Raw genomic sequence first — 21,070 nt, forward strand, 5'->3', positions numbered from 1 at the left:
CCCTCTGAGTTCAGCACTGATGATTCCATGGACACCAAAGGGCCTCGTTTCTCACTGTCTTTACTGAGGGATGCCCCCTGTCCTCCTCTGGCTTCATCTGCAACTGTCTCCAGACTCCACCCCCTGGGGACCTCCTGAGACCATGGCACCATCTTGTCATCTTTCAGTTGAAATAGAGGCTCTAGTTTTGTTGGCAGCTCCCTTCCTGAAGAGTTCATAAAAAGAAGCCTCAAGGCCACTGTCATCCAAACATGGATGGGGTAGAGGGCTTCCAAGCCTAGCGTGGTCTCCATCAGCATTGTCAATTCATCACATTGCACCCCCAGCTCCTTACCTATGAATTGAATGTACTCACTCACCCCCAAGATTGGGTAGTAGGGAGAAACAAGGTGATGCAACTAAGCCATGGTACTCTACACAGAGCAGATGTTCTCCAAGCTCCAGCTGCTACTAACCCAGAGGAGCCCAACCTCATTCTCGGTATCTCAGCTGTCTCCAACAGCCCAAGCTGAAAGTGCTTTCTTGCCCACTCGGGCTCTTAAGACAGCTTAACCATCTTAGAATAAGAACAGAAGTGCTATACATATTCTACCAGCCCAAAGATGGCAGGAGACAAGGTAGATGGAAGAGCAGGGTCTAGCTCCTGATAGGCCAGTAATGACAGAGGCCTTGTTGTGCCCAGGCTCCCACGGGGCATAGCTCAGGAGGGTTCCACTGCAGCTCACAAAAATAGTAGCAACTGGAATGGTCCTATGAACAACTTTTGCAACCTTCCCCATCATCTCTGATGGTCCTTTACTCCTACAGCCATCCTCTTAGGAATGTGCTGCTGATGCTGCCCTGCAAAAAAATGGGCTATTGAGAATTCTGGTGCAGGTGCTGTCACTGCAGTCATTATGGCTGTGCCGTTGGGAAGTCAGTCAGTAGCAAAAGGTTGGTGTTATTCTGGGAGTTGCCTCTGGCCCACCTTCCCCTCCTCTATCCTCTTTTCTAGGAACTGAGTATTAGAGGACTCTAAATGTCCCAGGAGAACAGTTAATAACTTGTATTAAGATAAGGAAGCCAAGCATAGCTCTGCCTCTAATCAAAACCATGCCCTATGTGAACCTCAAATCATGTCCTATGTGAACCCCAAATCATGTCCTATGTGAACCCCAGGAAGTGAGACTTTGAACCCAGATAAGACAGAAAACATAAGGAAACCAGTGCTTTACCTCTAGAGTCATCCTTAATAAATGGCAGAATTCAGATTAGGATCGTGTGTGTGTGTGTGTGTGTGTGTGTGTGTGTGTGTGTGCGCGCGCGCACACACACACATCTACAAGGAGCCCACATGGTTTATCGGGGAGCTGCAAAGAAATGGAGAGCTAGGGGGCCAGTCTAAGTAAGTCCCAAATATTGGATTCTAGTAGAAGGGCTGTTATACAGTTCCAGAAACATCATCAAGAACAATCTCAAGACCAAAAAACTTTGTCTCCACTAACAAAATAAAGATGGTAAAGATATCAGGTAAAATATAAGAAATAATATAAACCCTCCCTTCAATCTAAGTGATCCAAAGTCCACTGCCAAGTAAGAGGAGAGTAAGTAGCCCCTTTACCAAAAACAGGGGGTGGGGTGGTTAAATCAGTCACAGCAGTGTGATCAAAAGGTTGTCCCTCCTGTTCATTCTCTAAGGTTGCAAAGCAGTGGGCCACATGCTGGACAGTTTAAACAATAGAAATTTACCATCTTGTAGTTCTGAGAGCTAGATGCCCCTATATCAAAGTGTCAAGAATGGACATGTTCCTTCCAGAACCTGGAAGGAGAGCTCCCCAGGGCCCTTTAGAGCTCAGTGGCTCACGGCATCCTCCGTACAGCTGCTGCATCGTTGCTCTAGGTTCTGGCTCCAGTGGCTCACCCTGGTGTCACCCCAGTGTCCAGATACCCCCCTCTTATAAGGACATAAGTCATATTACATGAAGGGCCATCCCAATGACCTCATCTGAACTTAACCACACCTGCAAAGACCCTGTTTCTTAATTAGCTCACATTCATAGTCACTAAGGATGAAAAGTTCAACATACCTGTTTGATGGGGAGGGTACACCCGTCAGCATGTAACACTATTGATTGGCTTGCTACAGTGCTTTAGACCTTTAAGTCCAGACAGTTAGAGGAAGCTCTATTAGGGAGACAAGTCCCATGCTTTAATGCTCACTGAAAACTGAGCAAGGACAGAAATATACCTAAGAATAAAATGGGGTTATATCCTATATATTATCATGTGGCTTGCTTCTTGTGGTTAACATACATACAAGTGTGAACAAGCCAGTTTTTATTCTTGAGTATTTTCTACACCAAACTCCTTTCTGGTCACAGCAGGGGAAACAATGAGAGGAATAGGAAGTTTCCCTTGTCCTCAAGAGGAGCTGGTAGTGTGGGTGAGAGGCCCTCTGCCAGGAATTCTCAGCAGCATGGTGCAGGGAGTCCTAGCTCTTTGTCCAAGTCTCGCTGCTGATACATAAACCACCAGTGAATTTTTCCACCAAGAAAAAAATAAATAAATAAAACATCACTGCTGCTACCATCCAGTTCAAATGGATGAGGCTCAACTGAGATACAGTTTTGTGTCATTGAGTTCTGCAGGGGCTCCTCCCAGTAGGTATGTGTCCCTGTAAGCCAAAGACCTAAACTTGCTGCCCTGAGCTGGTCCTGACTCCATTGTTCTTCTGTGAGCACTCACAGCTGAGTGATAAGTATCTCTTATACTGAGTGGTCCTTAAACTAAACTAACCTATATGTTGCTCAGATAAAGAATCAATATCCTGACATTACAATGGAAGAAAGATGGGTTGTGCTGGACTCCTTGGCAGACAATGGGGGTCCCCAATATGACACATGCTGAGAAGATTTCTGAGGGAAATTTTTGATCAATCTCCCTTCTGTGATGCTTCATAGCCCATGTCCACAAAGAAACAGCCCTGCTGTGGAATGTGTGAGATGCCCCCTGTTGTGGATGCTGCTGGTGGTGTGGCACCTGAGAAGACCCTGTTCATGGGTATCTTCCTTGAGTATGTAAGGAACTCCAGAAGGCATGAAAGCTGTCCGACTGAGGAGACCTAGAAACTGTGTTGGGTGGAGCTATCAATTTTCTTCTGCAGGCAAAGAGGTAGGAATCCAGTTCTCAGGGACAAAAAGTAAAGGATGCCTGCCAGGAGCTGGGAAGAGGGGAAAATATCGGTGGCTGTTTAATCAATACAGACTCTCAGTTCTGTAAAAAGAAATGGTCCAGGAGATGGATGGGGCTAGTGGGAACTCAACAGGATGGCTACTTGAGGCTGTTAACTTGTATCCTTGAAGTGATACATTTTATAATATACACAGTTCTGGGGAAAGATCATTAAAAATAAACAAATAAATAAAGCAGAGCTAGAGCTATAGTTCAGCTTTCCTAGCACACAAAAAGCCCTGGGTTCAATTCCCCAGCACCACACAGGCCAGATGTGGAGGTTCACACCTGTAGTCCCAGTGTGTGGGAGGTCGAGATGGAATCAGAAGTTCAAAGTCATTCTCAGCTACATTTTGAGGCTTAAACCAGCCTGAATTGCCTGAACCTCTGTCTCAGGATCAAAGGAAAGGAAGGGAAGGGAAGGGAAGGGAAGGGAAGGGAAGGGGGAAGGGGGAAGGGGGAAGGGGGAAGGGGGAAGGGGAAGGGGAAGGGGAAGGGGAAGGGGAAGGGAAAGGAAAGATTCGTCTATGAGCCCAACCTCGGGAATGAAACACAGTTTGAGAGAGAGGCAGCAGTGAGGAGAGCAGGTGTGACATCCTGCTCAGAGGTTTGTCCACTATAATCCTGAGAGCAGTCACACAGCCAGGGCAGACACCCAGAGAATGGGGACAGCTGGGAAGGGAAGAGGTAAGGAGGAGACAGATTGAGGCTCTTTGCTGCTGTTCTGCTTCAAGCCCTGATTACAAGGCTTTCTGTGAGGGACTCAGAGATAAGCCCCACCCCTTTAAGGGCCTACCCTACCCTGCAGCTGGAGTTGCCTTGGTCCTCCAGTTTTGAAACAGAGCCCATCTGAGAACCCTATAGCAGGCACTCAATGTCTGCCTCTTAATTTGTGGTCTTACCCCCTTTTGGTGGTGTCAAGAATGGAATGCATTCTGTAAGAGTATTCTGCCTCTGAGCTACAGACTTGGCTCCTTAATTCATTATTTTGTTTTTAAATTTTATCTGATTCTATGTGTATAGGTATTTTGACTACATATATGTATGTGTACCACATGTGTACCCCAGTGCTGGTGGAGACCAGAAAGGGCATCAGATCCCCTAAAACCGAAATTACAGATAGTTGTGAGCCACAGTGTTTTTTGATGGGAATCAAATCCAGATCTTCTGGAAGAACAGCCAAGCGCTTTTTTTATGCTGAGAAACCTCTCCAGGCCTCTCCACCTCTATCCATGATTTAAACAAATGTAGGGCTCTATGAGGTGGCTCAGCTGGTAAAATCACTTGTCACCAAACCTGACAATCTGAGTTTAGTACCCCCAGGACTCACATGGTGAAAGGAGAGAAATGACTCTTGCAGGTTGTCCTCTGACCTCGAGATTCATACTGTGGCAACTACACACACACACACACACACACACACACACACACACACACACACACATTAAATAAACAAATAAGCAAAACAAACAAACAAACCTGGGATGACATCTTGCCAAAGGCACTTCAATGACCTTATTCAACAGCATCTTCAGTAGTAACTCCCTCGCATGTGTTCAGAAGCAATGAACTGGTTAGCATGTTTAAATCCCTCTAGGGCATCAGAACCATCTGATTTATACTCTGGCTCTGCTGCTCCTCTGCTGTGGGAGGTAGTTAATCACCCCTTGGAACCTCTATTGATCCTGGAATGGCACTAATGACAGTAAGCCTCTCCCAAGACTACTTTCTATTCAAGCTCCATTGGTTACCAGCCCTAACATGGGGTCCAGCCTCCATCTAGGAACACCCTGAGGACGGAGTTGAGGACATGCCTGTGGAGGAGGAATGGTCAAAGATGAGTGAGATCCAGTTTCTATCCCCCGTGCAGTCTCCTTACAGAGTCAAATGCACACTCTAGACTGCATATGCTCCTGCTGATTAAGAACAATGGTGAACCTGACCATGATATCAGTTCTTTGGAGACTTCATGCAGGAGAGGCAACCTGACAAAGATGGTGCCCTACCTCTATCCTCTTTGCCCACACCCTGGACTGCATCATCCCCCCCATGAAGTCCTTTCAGGGAGCTCGTCAGGTCACAGCCAGTGTGGTTTCTAAACTTACTCGATCCTACAGACCGGTCCATATGTGGAGCTCATGGCACAAGCTCCAGCACAAATCCCCACAGTTTATTAACCCCTGAGAAACAGTTGTTGTTTTGCTTCAGGTTTGTTGTTGTTGTTTCCCCCTGAGTCAAGAATTCTCTGTGTAGCTCTAGCTGTCCTAGAACTGGCTCCGTAGACCAGGCTAGCCTTGAACTCACAGAGATCTTCCTGTCTCTGCTTCCAGTGCTGGGATTAATGATATGTACCACCACACCTGGCTCAGAAAAGACATTCTAAGAGCTCAGAGCTCACCTTCTGGGAGCTGGGAATAAGAGCTAAACTTTGTCTTAGATAGGGTCAATTCTCTACTACTCATAGGATTCATTCTGTGATACCCTGATTGGCTACACAAAATCTCACGAGCATGGGCACTATATCCCAAGAAGTTTTTCTATGACTCCCATCAGCTCTCAAAGGAAAATGTGACCCAAAAGGAGCTCAATGTATGTTCTCTGTGAAGTCCCTCCCAGCATCCAAAATCAGAGGTGCACTGGGGTCTAAGGAATGCAGTTTGGTTCCACATAACCCACCCCCATTTCTTACCCTCATATGGGTCCCTAAACTATTCTGCACATTTGTCCCAAAAGCCTAAGGAACTGGTCTGATTGACCATCATTCTCACTTAGATATATACCAAGCATATGGCCTTTGCTTTTCCAGGAGCTTGGCTATCACCCCACACATCTGATGGCAGCTTCTTTCAAGCAGGTATTTCTACCAAGACTTTCTGCTTTCATTAATCTTTATTAAAGATAATTTTGGAAGTGTGGGCTCAACTGCCACCCAGAAAGGCCATTGAGGGTGTCATCACTCTGGGTCCCATCCCTCCCCCAACATCTCCTAGTCTTGCCACCTGCAGTGACACTGAGTGGCAGGATTTTGGCCCAAGATCCCTGCCCCAGGAAAGGTCCTGGCTCATGATGGAAAGCTGAGCTGAAGGATGCTCTTTTCCAAAGACCCAAGTCTGATATTTACACAAAGTCTGAAATTAATGCAGAAAAATGCCGGAGTCTCCCAGGCTGGAGTGGAGGGCAGAGACAGGAAGAGGCAGATCGAAAGCACTCAGGACCTTTCCCCAGAAGAACAGGGCAGAGCTGAGTGGTCCTGGGTGGGTATTTCAAAAGCCAGAAACTGAGCCAAAGCTCTTCCAATTCAACAGGAAATTCCAAGGGCTCCGAATGTGAACAGGGGCAGGTGGGAGTGGTTGAGTCAGTGCCCATTTTTTCTCCAGGCATTCACACAGGAATCATTGCTGGCTGTAACCATTGCTCCAGCAGCCAGCCCTTGTGAAGTCCTCATGCCCAGTACCTGGATGTGGCCTTCCTCTCCTCAAACAGGCAGCCTCAGAACAGAGCCCAGTGCTCACTGCTGCATTGTCACTGTGTCATTAAGGACACTCACAACTCCCTATTTAGTGCCCCCTGACCCATCCTGCCTGTTTCCTGGTCCTCTCTGAGCAGGGGAGGGGTGAGAGGGATCGTCCACAGGCCATATGTATGCTTCTGGCTTCTTGACAGCCCTGCGTATGCTTCTAGCGGCTTCTAAAACTCCTCAGGGCAGGGGATGCAGGTGGTTACTGTAGTAACCACCATCCTTAAGCTTGGCACTGCTTCCATTCCCAGAACAAATTCAGTAGTCATTCATTCAGCCAGTTGACAAATACTGACTTTCCCCAGTATGCCAAACACTGATCTAGACACTAGGAATAAGGCAGTTAGAACAGACAAAAAGCCCCTCCTTCATAGAGCATCATTCCAGCAAGAGAAATAGCCCATTAAAACCAAGAAAAGACAATAATTTGAAATGACAGTACAGATGGAATATCTCTTGAGATCCAAAGAGTTTCTGGGCTCAGTTTTTGTTTTGTGTTGTTGTTGTTGTTGTTGTTGTTGTTTGGCAAATTTCCATATGCATAATGAGGTACCTAGGAAATGGGTCTTAAATCTAAACAATAAATTCACTTGTTTCATCTCCATCCTACACATAGTCTGAAGGTGTGATTTGAGCCATGGAACAAAGTTTCATGGTGAGAATTTTGACACGTGGGGAATTTGTGTTGGTGCTCAGTTTTAGATTGTGGAGCTTTCTGGATTTTTCAGATTAGAGGTACCCCACGTGCAGTGTCATAGTCTTGGGGTACTCTACATGTGTTGAATGAATGAGCTGTGACAGGTAGATGTGGTTTAAAAAAAAGAATAGAAAAAAAAGAAAACCAGAAATATACATAAGGAAGGAAAAGTGGAGAGCCAGGGAAAGTTCAGGAAGGGTGTACCAGGAAGAAAAAACAGCAAATAAAAGCCCCTTAGGATCAATGTTCAGTATTCTGAAGGCACAGGCAGAAAGTAGCTGGAGTCAGGAACACATGAATAAAGGCGTCACACATGGTCCAAGCAGGAGCATAAGAAGATTCTGCACCATACTTTGGGGACACTCATCCATATCCAAGAAGTTCCTAGGCCAAGTTCCCTGGGTGGAAGCTATCTGCCCCATGTGCAGCATTCCTAACTCATTTGAGAGACCCAAATGAGTTGATGCCAATTCCCTTTCTCCCAGTGCCTCCTGCACCCTCCCAGCAGCATCTGATTATCCAAGGGCCCTAGAGACTCATGGTGATTGTAAAGGATGAAAGTTATCACAGGAAGTCATTCCCTGCCTCCCACCTATGGAAAGTTCCAGCCAGTGATGATAAGGAACCTGCCCATGACCACAAAGGTAGAAGGTTTGGAGTCAAGATATGAACACATACTGTGTTCTTAAGGCACCCATATCCCGCCGTACTGCACCATCTCCTAGGAAACTGGAGAAGAGGCTGTTTTGGGAAATTGTATGGAGGCTGTATCAGAATGGACCTCACAGTGTAACCAAGTCAAGAGATACTGATGGTGGCATATGAATCTGTGGGGTAGAAGGAATCAAGAGAAGTCAGGGTCATCTTCTAAAGTACTTAGGGTCTGCTCCTGCCAGCATTCCATTGTGCTCCCTCTCACCGCCACAAAGAAAAGCATCCCCCACAACCATTCTTGGTACCAACCATCCTGACGTCCCCTAGAAGGAAAGTAACAAGGCCTGCCTGTACCTAGTTATGGAGCTGTGGGTTTGGATGCTGACCATCTACCTTATAACTCTTTTCAATATGCCTGGTGAAGTTGGCAAGTTGGATGGTAGATACGGTCCTACAGTTGGATTTCTGAGTGCTGGGAAATAGAGGACCAGGAGTCCAATAAGAGTCCTCTGTATGAGTACAAGGTCCTGAGTTGGATATCCAGCTTGCCAGCTGCCTTCTACATAAGGGGAGCAGCAGCAGCAGCAGCAGCAGCAGGCTCCCCTAACCCTGTATCCTCCAGTCTCAGGACAAACTAGATTTCAGATCAATTTCTCTGTTTTATAAACTAAGCATATATTCGCTTACTTCTCTGTATTTCTCATCCTTCTTGCTTTACTCTCTTCTTGCTTCCTTTCGTTTTCTTTGTGGATTTCTGAGCTCTCCTGTTTCTCCCTTTAGGATATAGTCTGTGTTCTCTTATTCTGACTCCTTCACTGGCTCACACAGAGGCAGTCTCTAGTCCGCCATCTTACCCTGAAGCCCCTTCCTTCTAAATCTTATGTTCCTCCCCGCCCCATTGGTTGAAATCTGTTGCTGAATGAATAGTGAATGGGTGAGACTGACAAATGTGGAGGGTCGGGAATGTTGAAGGAAACATTTGTATCCATGAGATCTGTGCTTCAGACCAAGTCCAGCCACTTACAACCTGTGAGCTCTGAGCAAGTCAATTAACGTCTCTGTGCATCTACCAGCTCATCACTGTAGCCAAGCTTTCTTGGACTGCCAGCCCCCAAATCATGACATGGAGACTTGTTATTACTTATGAATGCTTGCCTTAGAATAGACTTATTTCTAGCTAACGATTTTTGTTTGTTTTGTTGTTGATGTTGTTGTTGTTTTGCTTAAATGAACCCACTTCTATTAAACCATGTGCTGCCCCGAGGCTTGTTAACCTCATGTATGTACTGCCCATCCTCCTTCCCTGCTTCCTTCATATTTGTCTGGCTGGCCGCTGGCTAGCATGGCTCACTGGCTGGTTCTCCTTTTCTCTCTGCCCACCAGCCCCACCTATCCCTCCCCTGATTAGCTATTGGCCATTCAGCTTTTTATTGGACCAATCAGGCGCCTTAGGCAGGCAAGGTGAAACAGAAACTCATCTTTACATAGTTAAACAAATGCCACATAAACAAAAGCAAGACACCTTTACATAGTTATACAAATAATCTGCAATACAAACAAATACAACACAATAATTTATAGAGGACAGAAATGTTTATTTTTTGCAAGGTGCTTTGTCTGCTTGGGTTGAGTTTTGTTTTGTTTTATGGAAGTCTCACCCAGCCCAGGCTAGCCTAGGTCTCACTGTGTAGCCAAGGATGACCTTGAACTCATGATCTTCTGGCCTCTCTCTCTCAAATGCTGGGGTTCCAAGCATGTACCACTGTGCCTGACTTGGAAAGTGGCCCTTAAGATGAGAAACAGTCTTGAAAGAGCTAAGAACACAATTCCAGATGCACAGCAGGCCCTTTTCAGCTCTTGAAATGGTTCATGAAGCCATCATGCAAATTGATTCTTGCTGGAAAATGTTCCCTATTTTCCAAGGATAGATGGCTGTCCTCAGTGACCAGGGAAGTCCTGAGAGCCACTGAGATCCCTGCATTACTGGAGACAGAGATGGCAGCACTTGGCTCCTAATTCATGGCCTATAGTTTTGCTTGAAGCTACGTCCTACACCCAACCTGAGTGAATGTCAGAGACTTCCATAAACTAACTAGGAGGGTGTTCCCATTGCCTGCTGTCACTGAGAGTCAAATGGCCATGCACTTGGCGCCTTCTTTAAATTAAAACTAGGCACGTGCCACACTTGAGTTACCACACACTGGGTAAGTGAGAGCTTCCTAGGTTCAGAGGCCCAAGGTTCAAGGCCCATGGTAGGTAGTCAGTGCGGGATGCTAGGTTACATGCAGCAATGGTGGGGGTTGGGTGCAGGGGTTCTCTGTGACTGAGAGTCCAATCAGACAAGATTCTAAGATTCAAGGAGACACAGCCACTGAAGGCAGTACAGCATCTCTCATTAGATCCCTGCAGCGGTCCTGCACTGTGCAATCAATTTTGCTGTATCAGCACTGTAAAGGCAGGAAGCCCAGTCCAAGGAGACTAAATAATTGTACCAGCACTGTGTGTCCCTGTGTAAGCATCACAGCTGTAGCTTAACAAGATCTATCTGACTCCAGTGCCCTGTAAACGGCTGACCTCATAGATTAAAGCATCTGAGAGAGAAGTCAACCACCAGGACGTGTTCATTGATAAATTGGTTTTAACATATGAAATGGCAAAGAGCAGCCAAGCCTCATTGTGTAGGTCTATAATCCCAAGTACTGAGAGGCAGGAGGATCACAAGTTCAAGACTTGTGTGGACCACCCATTGAGTTCAAGGCTAGCCTGGACAACTTAGCAAGACTCTATCTCAAAATAAAAAGTGAAAAGGAGCTGAGGATGAAGCTCGGTGTAGAGCACTTGGCCATCATAGGAGGAAGTAATTTCCCTGTTTCCAACCAAAGGCATTAGGGCATCTTCCAAGTGCTGGGCCTCAAAAGAGGGTCAGACGCAGTCAGGCATAGTGCTGAGGGGGAACATATTGTGCACAGACAGAACTGTGCAGTAGAAAGGAGATTGGGGAGAAGCACGAAGGGGAGACAAGGCCACGCCCATGTGTAAAATCAGAGAAGATAAAGTGCCAAGGACAGTGTGGGTGCAGCTGTAGCTGAGAGACAGACCACAGGGTAAGCCCTGCTGACTGAAAAGGCTCTGAGTAGAAAGTGGGAGCTTCCAGAGTCAAAGGAGATGAGGGGCATGCACCTAATAACATAATCTGTCCACCAGAAGGTGAGCTCCAGTGGCCATGGAGATGAAGGTGGCCCAGCCATACAGGGCTAGAAAATGCACAGGACAGAGAAAGGAAGAGAGAGTAGGATGGAAAAGGAGAAGCACCTATTGTCTTTCTTCCATATTGCGTTTCCAATTTAGCATAAGTTACTTCCAGCATGCTGGTAAATCCACTCTCAGAAAAAGCAAGAGCTTTCACCTCATGGGTGTTTGCTGATTACCATAATGTAAATACTCCCATAACACCCAAGGTGGGAATGTGACAGTTGCTGGGTGTGGAATTGGAAGAAAGATGCTTCACCTTCACCGTGGAGAGCTGGCATGAGTCCAGCGTAGCACTGCCAAGGTTCTCCTGGTAGGGAAAGACCCTGGTTGGTACTCCTCTGAGCTGTACCTAGTCTGTGACCTTCCTGAAGTCTCATGCCATATTGATGTGTCAGTACAGTCATGTGCAGTGTGAGCAAGCTGTATTGCTCTAGCTGAGACTTACCAGTGTGAAGTGTGGGGCGCTAACTCCTAGGACTGTGCACACATGAAGGCTGGAACATTGTGAGCCGCTTGTACCACCTCCCCACCATCCAAGAACTCAGGCTGAAGGAGGTGACTCCTGAGATGATCAGCTCTCTCTCTCCCTCTCTCTCTCTCTCTCTCTCTCTCTCTCTCTCTCTCTCTCTCTCTCTCTCTCTCTGTGTGTGGGGGGCACTCTACACTGAGTATTAGGAAGACAACAAGGACTAAGACAGGAGCGATCCCTGCTTTGTAAAGCTCACAAAGTCTGGGAACGAGGAAAAACAAGTTCTCAGAATTGGACCCCAGCTATGGTGCCACTTTCAACCTGCTGTGCGGTCCTCAATGAAACACAGAACCCCTTTGAGCCTTTGGTTTCTTCAGCTACAAAAATTAATGCATTGGGTTTGAAGTTCACAGTGGTCAATCCCAGCTCTGTTCTTCTGTGGTTCTAAGGAAAATTTCTGGAGCTAATGAAGGAAGGGCTAAGAATGTCTGCACAGGGGACCTGTCCGTAGGGAACACAGCAGATCCCTGAGGTTGTGTCCTGTGTCTTATGTGGGAGTGGGTTGTAGGAGCCGTGAAAAGATCATGAGTGAGCCATTGGCAATGGAATGGATCACTGGCTAAACAAGGATTGGAGGTGGGACTGGAGCCACCCACTGATTCTTCATTCAGGAAGAGGCAAACGTCCTGTCTGAGCTACCTGCACAAGCCTCCTGGAAAGAAGGTCATTCTGTGAACCCCATCGTCATCTTTTTGAAAGAGTAAATCTGTTGTTTTATCAGCTGAATTCTGTGGAAACAGAAAATAGGTTGCAAAAAGATGGCAGTTACAAAAATTAAACATTGAGATTGCGATGCAGGATGATGGTGAACCCTACCCCCCCCACACACACACACATGCCCTGTTTCCTGTTTCCCTGGTGTTTAGAAGGGTGATGATGTTGCTGTTAAAATGAAAACAGTTTTGTTCTTTACGGAAAGTCACCTAGCGGCAGTGCCAAAGGCACGGTGCCCATCCCAGACGCGAAGAACTGGCTGGCGAGACATCTCACTCCATCTGTGAAACAGCACGGGCAGGTCCCATGTTAAGAGGCAGTAAGTGGCCTGACAGAGCTGGAGGCTGAGTCTATCTTGACTGAGCTGTTGGAAAAGGACTTCAGAGTGACAGAATGAACTTCCCCTTCAAGTCCCTGCCTCCAACTATGGAGCACAGGCACACACACACACACACACACACACACACACACACACACACACACACAGAGAGAGAGAGAGAGAGAGAGAGAGAGAGAGAAACTGACACACAGATACAAATACACACATAGACAGGCAGACACACTCACACACAGAAAGAGTCCAAGACAGAAAGAAACAGACAGACAGATGCACACACACTCGTGTGCACACACACAGAAAGACAGGCACACACATGGCTGAAAAGCAGGGGCCTGCTCCTTTTCCTTGTCAAGACTCCTAACAATTGCTTCCTGACAAGGCCAATCCTTGGCCTCAGGGATTCTGGAGCTTTCTGCTGGGCCATCTCCTGTGCCTCTGAGCCTCACTGTCCATCTCAGGTCCTCTCCATTTCCCCCGCCTCAAGGCCCTATATACACCATCCCTTCCCACTGCTTCAATTTTCTTCCCATTGAGAAAGGTTTCTCTGTCCGTGAGTGAGCATGGGCTGGCAAAGCCAGTCTTCTCACATAAAAGACTCAGTGAGTCCCAGAGAGGCTTGGAACCCAGACAGAATGGAATCTCTCCCTATTTTCGTTACAACTGAGAAAACACACACAAACACAAGAGCATATTTATTGCAATATTTCTATCCCAAAGTTTTTAAAGAAGAAATAAAATTAGTTTTGCTGCCCACTCTACGCCGACCCCCTCCCTCCCTCTCCCTTCTCATTCCTTCACATTTCCTGGTCTAAGCCCGGGAGAAAAACAGAGCAAGTCCTAGCCCCACAGAGCACCGCACCCCAGACAATGTCCAGCTTGTTCGGGGAGCGAGGGAAGAAACACAACTCTGAAACATACACGAAACTTCCAAGTGAAGGGTGTTCTGAGGGAGGAACAGGCTAGCTTTGTGTCTGGGTCTGAGGTAAAGGTCCCTCTACCAACACCTCGACTGATCTTCTTTACCCTCTCCAGGAAACCATATCTTAGCCCTGACCTTGAACAAGAGCCACCACCACCCCCAACTCAGTGTCCCCTCAAGGTACAGGACCTGCAGTATGAGATGTTTTTGAAAATCCCTAAGGAGATGTAAGGGACCATTTCTCAGAATGATGGAACTTTCCAGGCTTTCTACAGAACAGGGGTGACGTGCCTCTAAGCCCTCAGCCACACAGAAGGCCCTTTCATTTCTCCGGTGGTAGATGCTTATGGTGTGGGTAGAGGATGGATGATGGAAAAAGGCCAAGATCCATAACAGGAAAGGGTTACCTTGTGCAGGGCCCAGACTGCCCCTCCCCAGGCAGCCCTGCATCGGAACACCAGTGTCTCCCTCCCCACAGCCTTGATGCTCCTAAGGGTGCTGGCTCCCTTGATCCCTGTGCTGACCTAGCCGCATCTGTGGTGAAAGCAGAGAGCGACACCTGCTGGACTGTCAGGCTATGGCAGCGTTGAGATTGAGGTGTGGAGGCCAGGGGTCCTGCCTCCACCGAGGATGCTCTGTGTGGCCCCAGGCCCCATCTGCCCTTTAGTTCCCACCGCCCCATTCCCAAGTCTGTCTTTCTTCTTCTTAGACCAAAAGTAAATGCTGTTGCCTCTGAACATGGTACATAGAGTTACACAGTGCAAGTCTCGGAAGGTGTGTGTGACATGGTTGTGCACCCTCCAGGGCAGTGGTACCATGGCATCCAGACTGTTTCTACATGCAACTGGCTGAAGACTACCGCTCCAGCTGGTGACTTGAGAAGGTCCCTTATGCTTGCTGGCTGGAGTTGGAGGTCCCTAAAGTGCAGGGGACACCCTTAAGTGGTGGTTGCAACCCATCTGTGTCCATGAACGGCAGCTGACCAGCTGGTGACAATTAGGAAACTTCCCTTTCCAGTTCACATGAAGCTGCATTTGGTCCAGAAGAGGGTTACAGGAGTCCTAGGTTCTCACTTCCTGGTATTAGTTGCTCATCTCACTCCTGCTTATGGGCTGTGTCTTCCTGACTCTAGCCAGGGCCTTGACTCTTGCCTAAAATCACATGATCCTTGCTAAAATATGCAAGGTTCCTGAATTTGAAGTGGGTGGCACACCCAGATTCCACCAGGGAAGCTGGACAGTTTGTCATGTCTCTGCATCTGAAGGGCTGCATTAGGGTTCCCTAAAGGGATAACTCCCCCGCCCCCACACTCCCTTCCTTCCCTCCCTCCCTCCCTCCCTTCCTCCCTCTCTTTCCTGTGTCATTTGTGCACTTGAACATGTATATCTAGGTGATAGAGTTCAATCCCTCATCATGGCTGTTGCTGTGTGTGCCTGTGTGTGCATGTGTGTGTCACTAGATATCAAGCATGCTAGGAAAACACTTGAGCACTGAACCATATCCTAGCCCTTTACATGGCTTCTTGATGCAATTAAGATACACATTTAATAAGAAGTGTCTGAAGCTGCTTAGTGAGTCCATGGTGGACTGTTTTAATTATATGTTTCTTATAAGCTATAATACATGCCAAAATAATAACACAGAGTATAGTATAGGAAATATATTGTAACAGCCATTTATTGTCATTACAGAGATTATGATACCATATACATAATTAAATTCCCCATACTTTCATATTAGCATGTGGTAAATGTGTTTGCACCAGTGTCGTTACAAACAGGTGAGAAATGTGTTGCTCTGGGACATTACATTGTCACTAGGCAATACGGTGTTTTCACCTCCACTGTAAACTTATTGTTTATATGCACTCCACCACTGACCAAATTGTCATCATGTACCATTCATTTTCAGCAGAGGACATCCCCTTCATGACTATGTATCTGAGAGAGGGGGAGGAGAAAGGAGGGAGGGGCACAGGGAGAGCGAGAGAATGGGGACAATATAAGTTGAGGCTGGGGGTCCCCAGAGCTGCAGAGAGACTAGCAAGGAGGCTCAGGGGAGCTGGATGCCCATCTTCAGTTTGAAGTTCCACATGTTCAAAGCCCAGCTCATGCTTCAGGTCAAGTCCAAAGAGAGGAAAAACAGTTGGCCATCAGGGAAGAAGTCTCTGTTCCTCGGGAGAGGGTCCTTTTTTGTTCAAGCCTTCAGGAGGTTGTCTGTGGCCCACCCACACTGCAGAGGGAGGTCCATCTCAGTCTACAGATTCCAGTTTTCATCTGATACAAAACCCCTAGCAGACACATGGGAACAGTGTGTGAACCTGGGCCATCTATGGCCCACCTGGCACCCATGATGAGCTACCACAGGAATTCATTGGGGCGAGTCTCCACTGGCTAGAAGAGGGGAGGACCAATGTACACCCCCTCTGAATTAAGCTTAGAAAGACATGAAGGTTTCTGAGGGAAAGGGTTCTTGGGGGAAACAACCACTCAAACCACTGCAGCCTCTTGTTGCGCAGTGTGCCTTCAGAGCCTTGGTGGTGGATTCTGTCACACCATCTCTTCCACTCTCTGTGCCTTAACTGTCCAAATAACATGTCTGCTGCCTCCCCCAGGTGAACTATGACCACTTTACTACTGGTCTTTGTGACTCTGAGGGTCATCGCTGCAGAGATCTCCGAAGAAGTTCCAGGTGAGGACAATCCCATGCATGGCTCCTTTATTCAGTAATGGGCGGGTACTGGGTTCTGAGCACAGGACACAACTTGTTCTGAGATACAGCCCCTCTCCCCCTTCTTTTGGCCTTTTCCTGGTCCTGCCCCTTTCTTGCTGCAGTAGGAAGGCACCCATGCATATGTGCATAGATCTGGTGTACATGCACCCACTCCTGGATGCCCTCTAGCAAGGACACTTGCTGGGCATCTTTCCCAGCAGCCTCTCCTTGGGGACCGCATTCAGAACTGCTGCATGGTGAGAGAGAGAGAGAGAGAGAGAGAGAGAGAGAGAGAGAGAGTGTGTGTGTGTGTGTGTGTGTGTGTGTGTGAGGGGGGAGAGATGGAAAACCAAAGGGAAAGGCTTCCAGAGAGCATGGGTGGGGAGGGACACTAACGAGGAGGAAAGAACCTGAGGAGCAGAGGCAGAAGGACTGATCTTTCCTCTAGAAGTGAGGACACAGTCCTGGTGTGAGCCTCCCACCCCTGGCTCAAGGGAGGGGTGAAGAACTTTACACCTGGTGTGGAGATCTGGGATTCCAGGGCTAAACATGTTTGTGAGACCTCCCTCACAGTGTGGGTTGAGGGGGGACGAGAGGAGACTTGGATCATCTTTCTCCCAATGCAAAACTCTAGGTAAAAAAAAAATATTCCTGTGGTCAAATGGAAAGATACACAGTATTTTATTCAGTCACTTGTTGGCCTGATTCGAAGCTTTTGAATATTTAGACGTGGGTAGTAGCTGGACTTCCATTGGTGCTCAGAGACCTGTGAATACCCAGACGCTGGCCATCACCTGGGGAGACATGTCCACATCAGCAAAACAGTGCACTGAGAGGGTTGGCTGGGAGCTTTAACAACCACTGAGCTGGGCTCAACGGTGGCCATTCCCTGAGACCACCACTACAGAGCCAAGCTGTGGCCAGTGGCATGGGGGCGGAGCAGCAGATGAAGGTGTTTGTGGTGGAGTGGTGTTGGTCCACACATCAGAATGTCCAAGCTGGACTCCAGACATTCCTGCCTACCGCCCCCCTTGTCCTTACCCTACTATGAATCCACCAGCCATATCCATCTTAAACTTTCATTTCAACCTGTAGCATCCCCTGGAAGGAAGGGTTCTGTATATTTAAAGACCTTCCATGAAAGGTATTATGTGGAAGGCTGTGTCTCTCCAACAGGATTTGGGAAACACCACATCTTCTCTATTGACATGCTCCATAATTTTTATGTTGTCTTGTCCTACCCAGTCAGACTTCCAGATCTGACTCTACAGGCGCATATATATGCATGCCTGACCTGTCCTTCCCTCATTTTCTTACTCTTTACCTTAAAAGCCTTGTCCTCCTACAAGGTCCCACTAAAATCCAAAGCAGACCTTCCGAGATGGGATGGATATGTCTTTGAAGTTCTGTGTCTCATGTTTAAAAGTGGTAGAATTTTGCATATCCCTTGATAACCATTACAGCCAATGAGTTAGATTGGTTCCTGCTCTGTGAGAAAATGTCTCAGGGAAATAGCTTGCTTGTGGCAAGGCAGAAACATCATGCCTAAAGACAGAGTGGAGGAGAGCCGTTCACCTCCTGGCAGCCTGGAAGCAGAGAAACAGACAGACAGAGACACACAGAGAGACAGAGAGATGGGGAAGGGGCAGTGAGCAAGATATGCCTTTCAAATTCACAGTGATCTATTGCCCTCCAGTGAGGTCCCACATCCCAGTTCAGCTCTGAATTGACCAACGGATGAATCCCTATAATCCAGTCACCTCTCAATAAACACTGCCAAGTATCCCGTGCATGAACCTTTTGTGGGGAACACATCATTTCCAGAATAAATACCCCAATATATTTTTTCTAAAATCTCTGAATCAAATATATGGCTACCCTAAGAGTAGGAGTCCTGTTTATCTATAGTTTAGCATCCTATAGGTGACTGTAGTTTGAGGTCTTCCCTGTGATGTCTCTCCCATGCTCTTCTGGAACCAGAGGTCTTGAGGGATGCTGATCTGGAGAGGGTGTTGTGGAGCTTCCTGGGAATCCTCAGGGTCCCTCTCAGGACTGTCTGGGTGTCTTGTGGTCTCTGTCATCCTAACATTTCTGTTTGCCCTCTCACCCTTTCCCCAACAGACCATGACAACTCACTGAGCGTGAGCATCCCTCAACCATCCCCACTGAAGGTCCTTCTAGGGACTTCCCTCACCATCCCCTGCTACTTCATCGACCCCATGCATCCTGTGACCACTGCACCCTCCACTGCCCCCCTTACCCCAAGAATCAAGTGGAGTCGCGTTTCCAAGGAAAAAGAGGTAGTATTGTTGGTGGCCACGGAGGGACAGGTTCGAGTGAACAGCATCTACCAAGACAAGGTATCATTACCCAACTATCCAGCCATCCCCAGTGATGCCACACTGGAAATCCAGAACCTTCGCTCCAATGACTCTGGGATCTATCGCTGTGAAGTGATGCATGGCATTGAGGATAGTGAAGCCACCCTGGAGGTCATAGTAAAAGGTAAAGTGTTCTCTGTGAAAAGAATTAGAATGATGCCCTTGCCGGTGTGGCCAGCTTTCCCACTCCACCCCTCTGCATACCCATTTTATGCTTGGCTTCCTCTAACTTGGAGTTGGCAATGCCATGCTCTGTGGGATTGGGACACTGTGGGCAGGACACATGAATACATCCTGGTATTGGCAGTTGGTGTTTGCCAACAATCCTTGACTTGTTGGGTATGTCAATTTTTCTTGTTGCTGTGGCCAAATACCTGATGGGAATGAACTTGGAAGAGCATGGAGTTACTTTGGCTCATAGTGTGAGGAGACACAGTCCACCGTGGTAGGGGAACACGACAGTGGGAGTATGAGGAAGCGTATCATACTGTATCGACAGTCAGGAAGCAGAGAGAGAACTCAGAGTGCTCAGATCGCTCCCTTTCTCCTTTTCCTTTTTTATTCACTCGGGGCCCCCAGACCATGGGATGGTGCCATCTACAGTCAGGGTGGGTCTTCCCTCTTCAGGTAAAGCCTCGTAGACATACACAGAGGGGTGTGTCCTACATCACAGCGGGCCTTGTAAGTGTGCCCACTTTGCACCTGAGCAAGTGATTCGAACGGCATGGCTGACCCTAGAAATGAATGAAAGTGGCTTCCTAACATCTCATCCAGGCAACTCCTCCTCCACCACCATCCCTTTATTCTCAGCTTCAGGTGCCAAAGAAATGGCTGAGGGCTTACTCCTTGGTCTCCCTTCTCTCTAAGAGCACTCATTAGGATGCCCCTGAGCTACTGGAGATATGGAACCCTTGGTGTCTCCTTCCCTGGGAGGAAAAATTAACAAAAAACAACAGAGGGTCCTAGAGTGGCAAAAAAAAAAAAAAAAAAATTACAAGGAGACAGTGTTTGCTTTATTTCAAAGAACTTTCTAATTGTCAGAATTATTAGAGGTGTTCTAGAAGGAATGCTTTGTGAGGAGGTGGTGAACACCCTGTTAGGGTGGTGGGGTGGGGTGGGGCAGGGTAGAGAGGAGATGGGGTTCCAGCAAGGGCAAAAGAACCCCACGCAACTTCAGCAGCTGAGGAGCTGTGGTCAGCTGATGATGGCTTTGGAGGGAAGGGGAGCTGATTTTCTCTAATGGTATAGCCCCTGGTAGGTTGACCACACTCCTGTAGATGGCCCTATACCCATTAGTATATAGACAACACAAATTAGACTCAGTGGGATAGGCGGATGGAATATTTTGGGTAGAGCTGGAAAGAGTAGGAAAAGAATGGGGGGGGGGGTAAATATGATCAAAATACATTGCTTGCACGTATGAAGTTCTCGAAGAATTAATAAAATATAATAAAAAGAACAGACAGAAACCATGTCAGCCTGGGTCCAGAGAATGCCCAGGGCCCCCTTGATTCTTGCCACCATATCTCTAGAGTGTCAATAACTGGAGCTCACACCTAACCAGCCCTCCCGGTCTGTGTCTCCCACAGGCATCGTGTTCCACTACAGAGCCATCTCCACACGCTACACTCTAGACTTTGACAGAGCACAGCGGGCTTGCCTGCAGAACAGCGCCATCATCGCCACACCTGAGCAACTGCAGGCTGCCTACGAGGATGGCTTCCACCAATGCGATGCAGGCTGGCTGGCTGACCAGACGGTCAGGTGAGACCCCCCCAACCCCAAAGAACCATCAGAGCCTAGCAGAATGGGGCAGGTGATGGTGTGGGAATGCTGACCAGTACTTAGCTGGTGTGAACATGACCCCATGGCCAGTCTAGGTTAGGGATCAGGGTCCAGCCTTGTCAGCATATACGCCCAATGTCCCATCCCAGGTCACCATTGTCTTCTCTCCCAGGAGAAAATAACACCAGCTGCCTTGTTCTGAACTTCACTACTCTCTTAGCCTGTTTTTCCTATTGTCGATGTTTCTTTACTTCTGGTTTGCTTGTCAGTCTTTAACTTTAGAGTTTTGTTTATTTTCATACACGATCTTTATTTATATCCTTTTGGTAAGATAAGACATATGTAAATTAGGCAAATAGA

The 21,070-nt window shown here is 47.5% G+C and overlaps 2 protein-coding genes across 2 annotated transcripts in view; both read left to right on the plus strand.

The window, feature by feature from the left end:
• The window catches only part of Aen (apoptosis enhancing nuclease), a 467,932-nt gene that overhangs the window by 164,244 nt on the left and 282,618 nt on the right, over positions 1 to 21,070 (plus strand). The window lies entirely within an intron of this gene.
• The window catches only part of Acan (aggrecan), a 63,355-nt gene that overhangs the window by 10,029 nt on the left and 32,256 nt on the right, over positions 1 to 21,070 (plus strand). The window contains exons 2-4 of the mRNA XM_051206599.1: positions 16,447 to 16,523; positions 18,666 to 19,049; positions 20,515 to 20,689. Of these exons, the coding sequence (XP_051062556.1) occupies positions 16,454 to 16,523; positions 18,666 to 19,049; positions 20,515 to 20,689 (629 nt within the window). The 5' untranslated portion in view covers positions 16,447 to 16,453. The remainder of the gene's footprint in view (positions 1 to 16,446; positions 16,524 to 18,665; positions 19,050 to 20,514; positions 20,690 to 21,070) is intronic.

This window comes from Phodopus roborovskii, unplaced genomic scaffold (genome assembly GCF_943737965.1).
Source record: "Phodopus roborovskii unplaced genomic scaffold, PHOROB, whole genome shotgun sequence".
Classification (NCBI taxonomy): domain Eukaryota; kingdom Metazoa; phylum Chordata; class Mammalia; order Rodentia; family Cricetidae; genus Phodopus; species Phodopus roborovskii.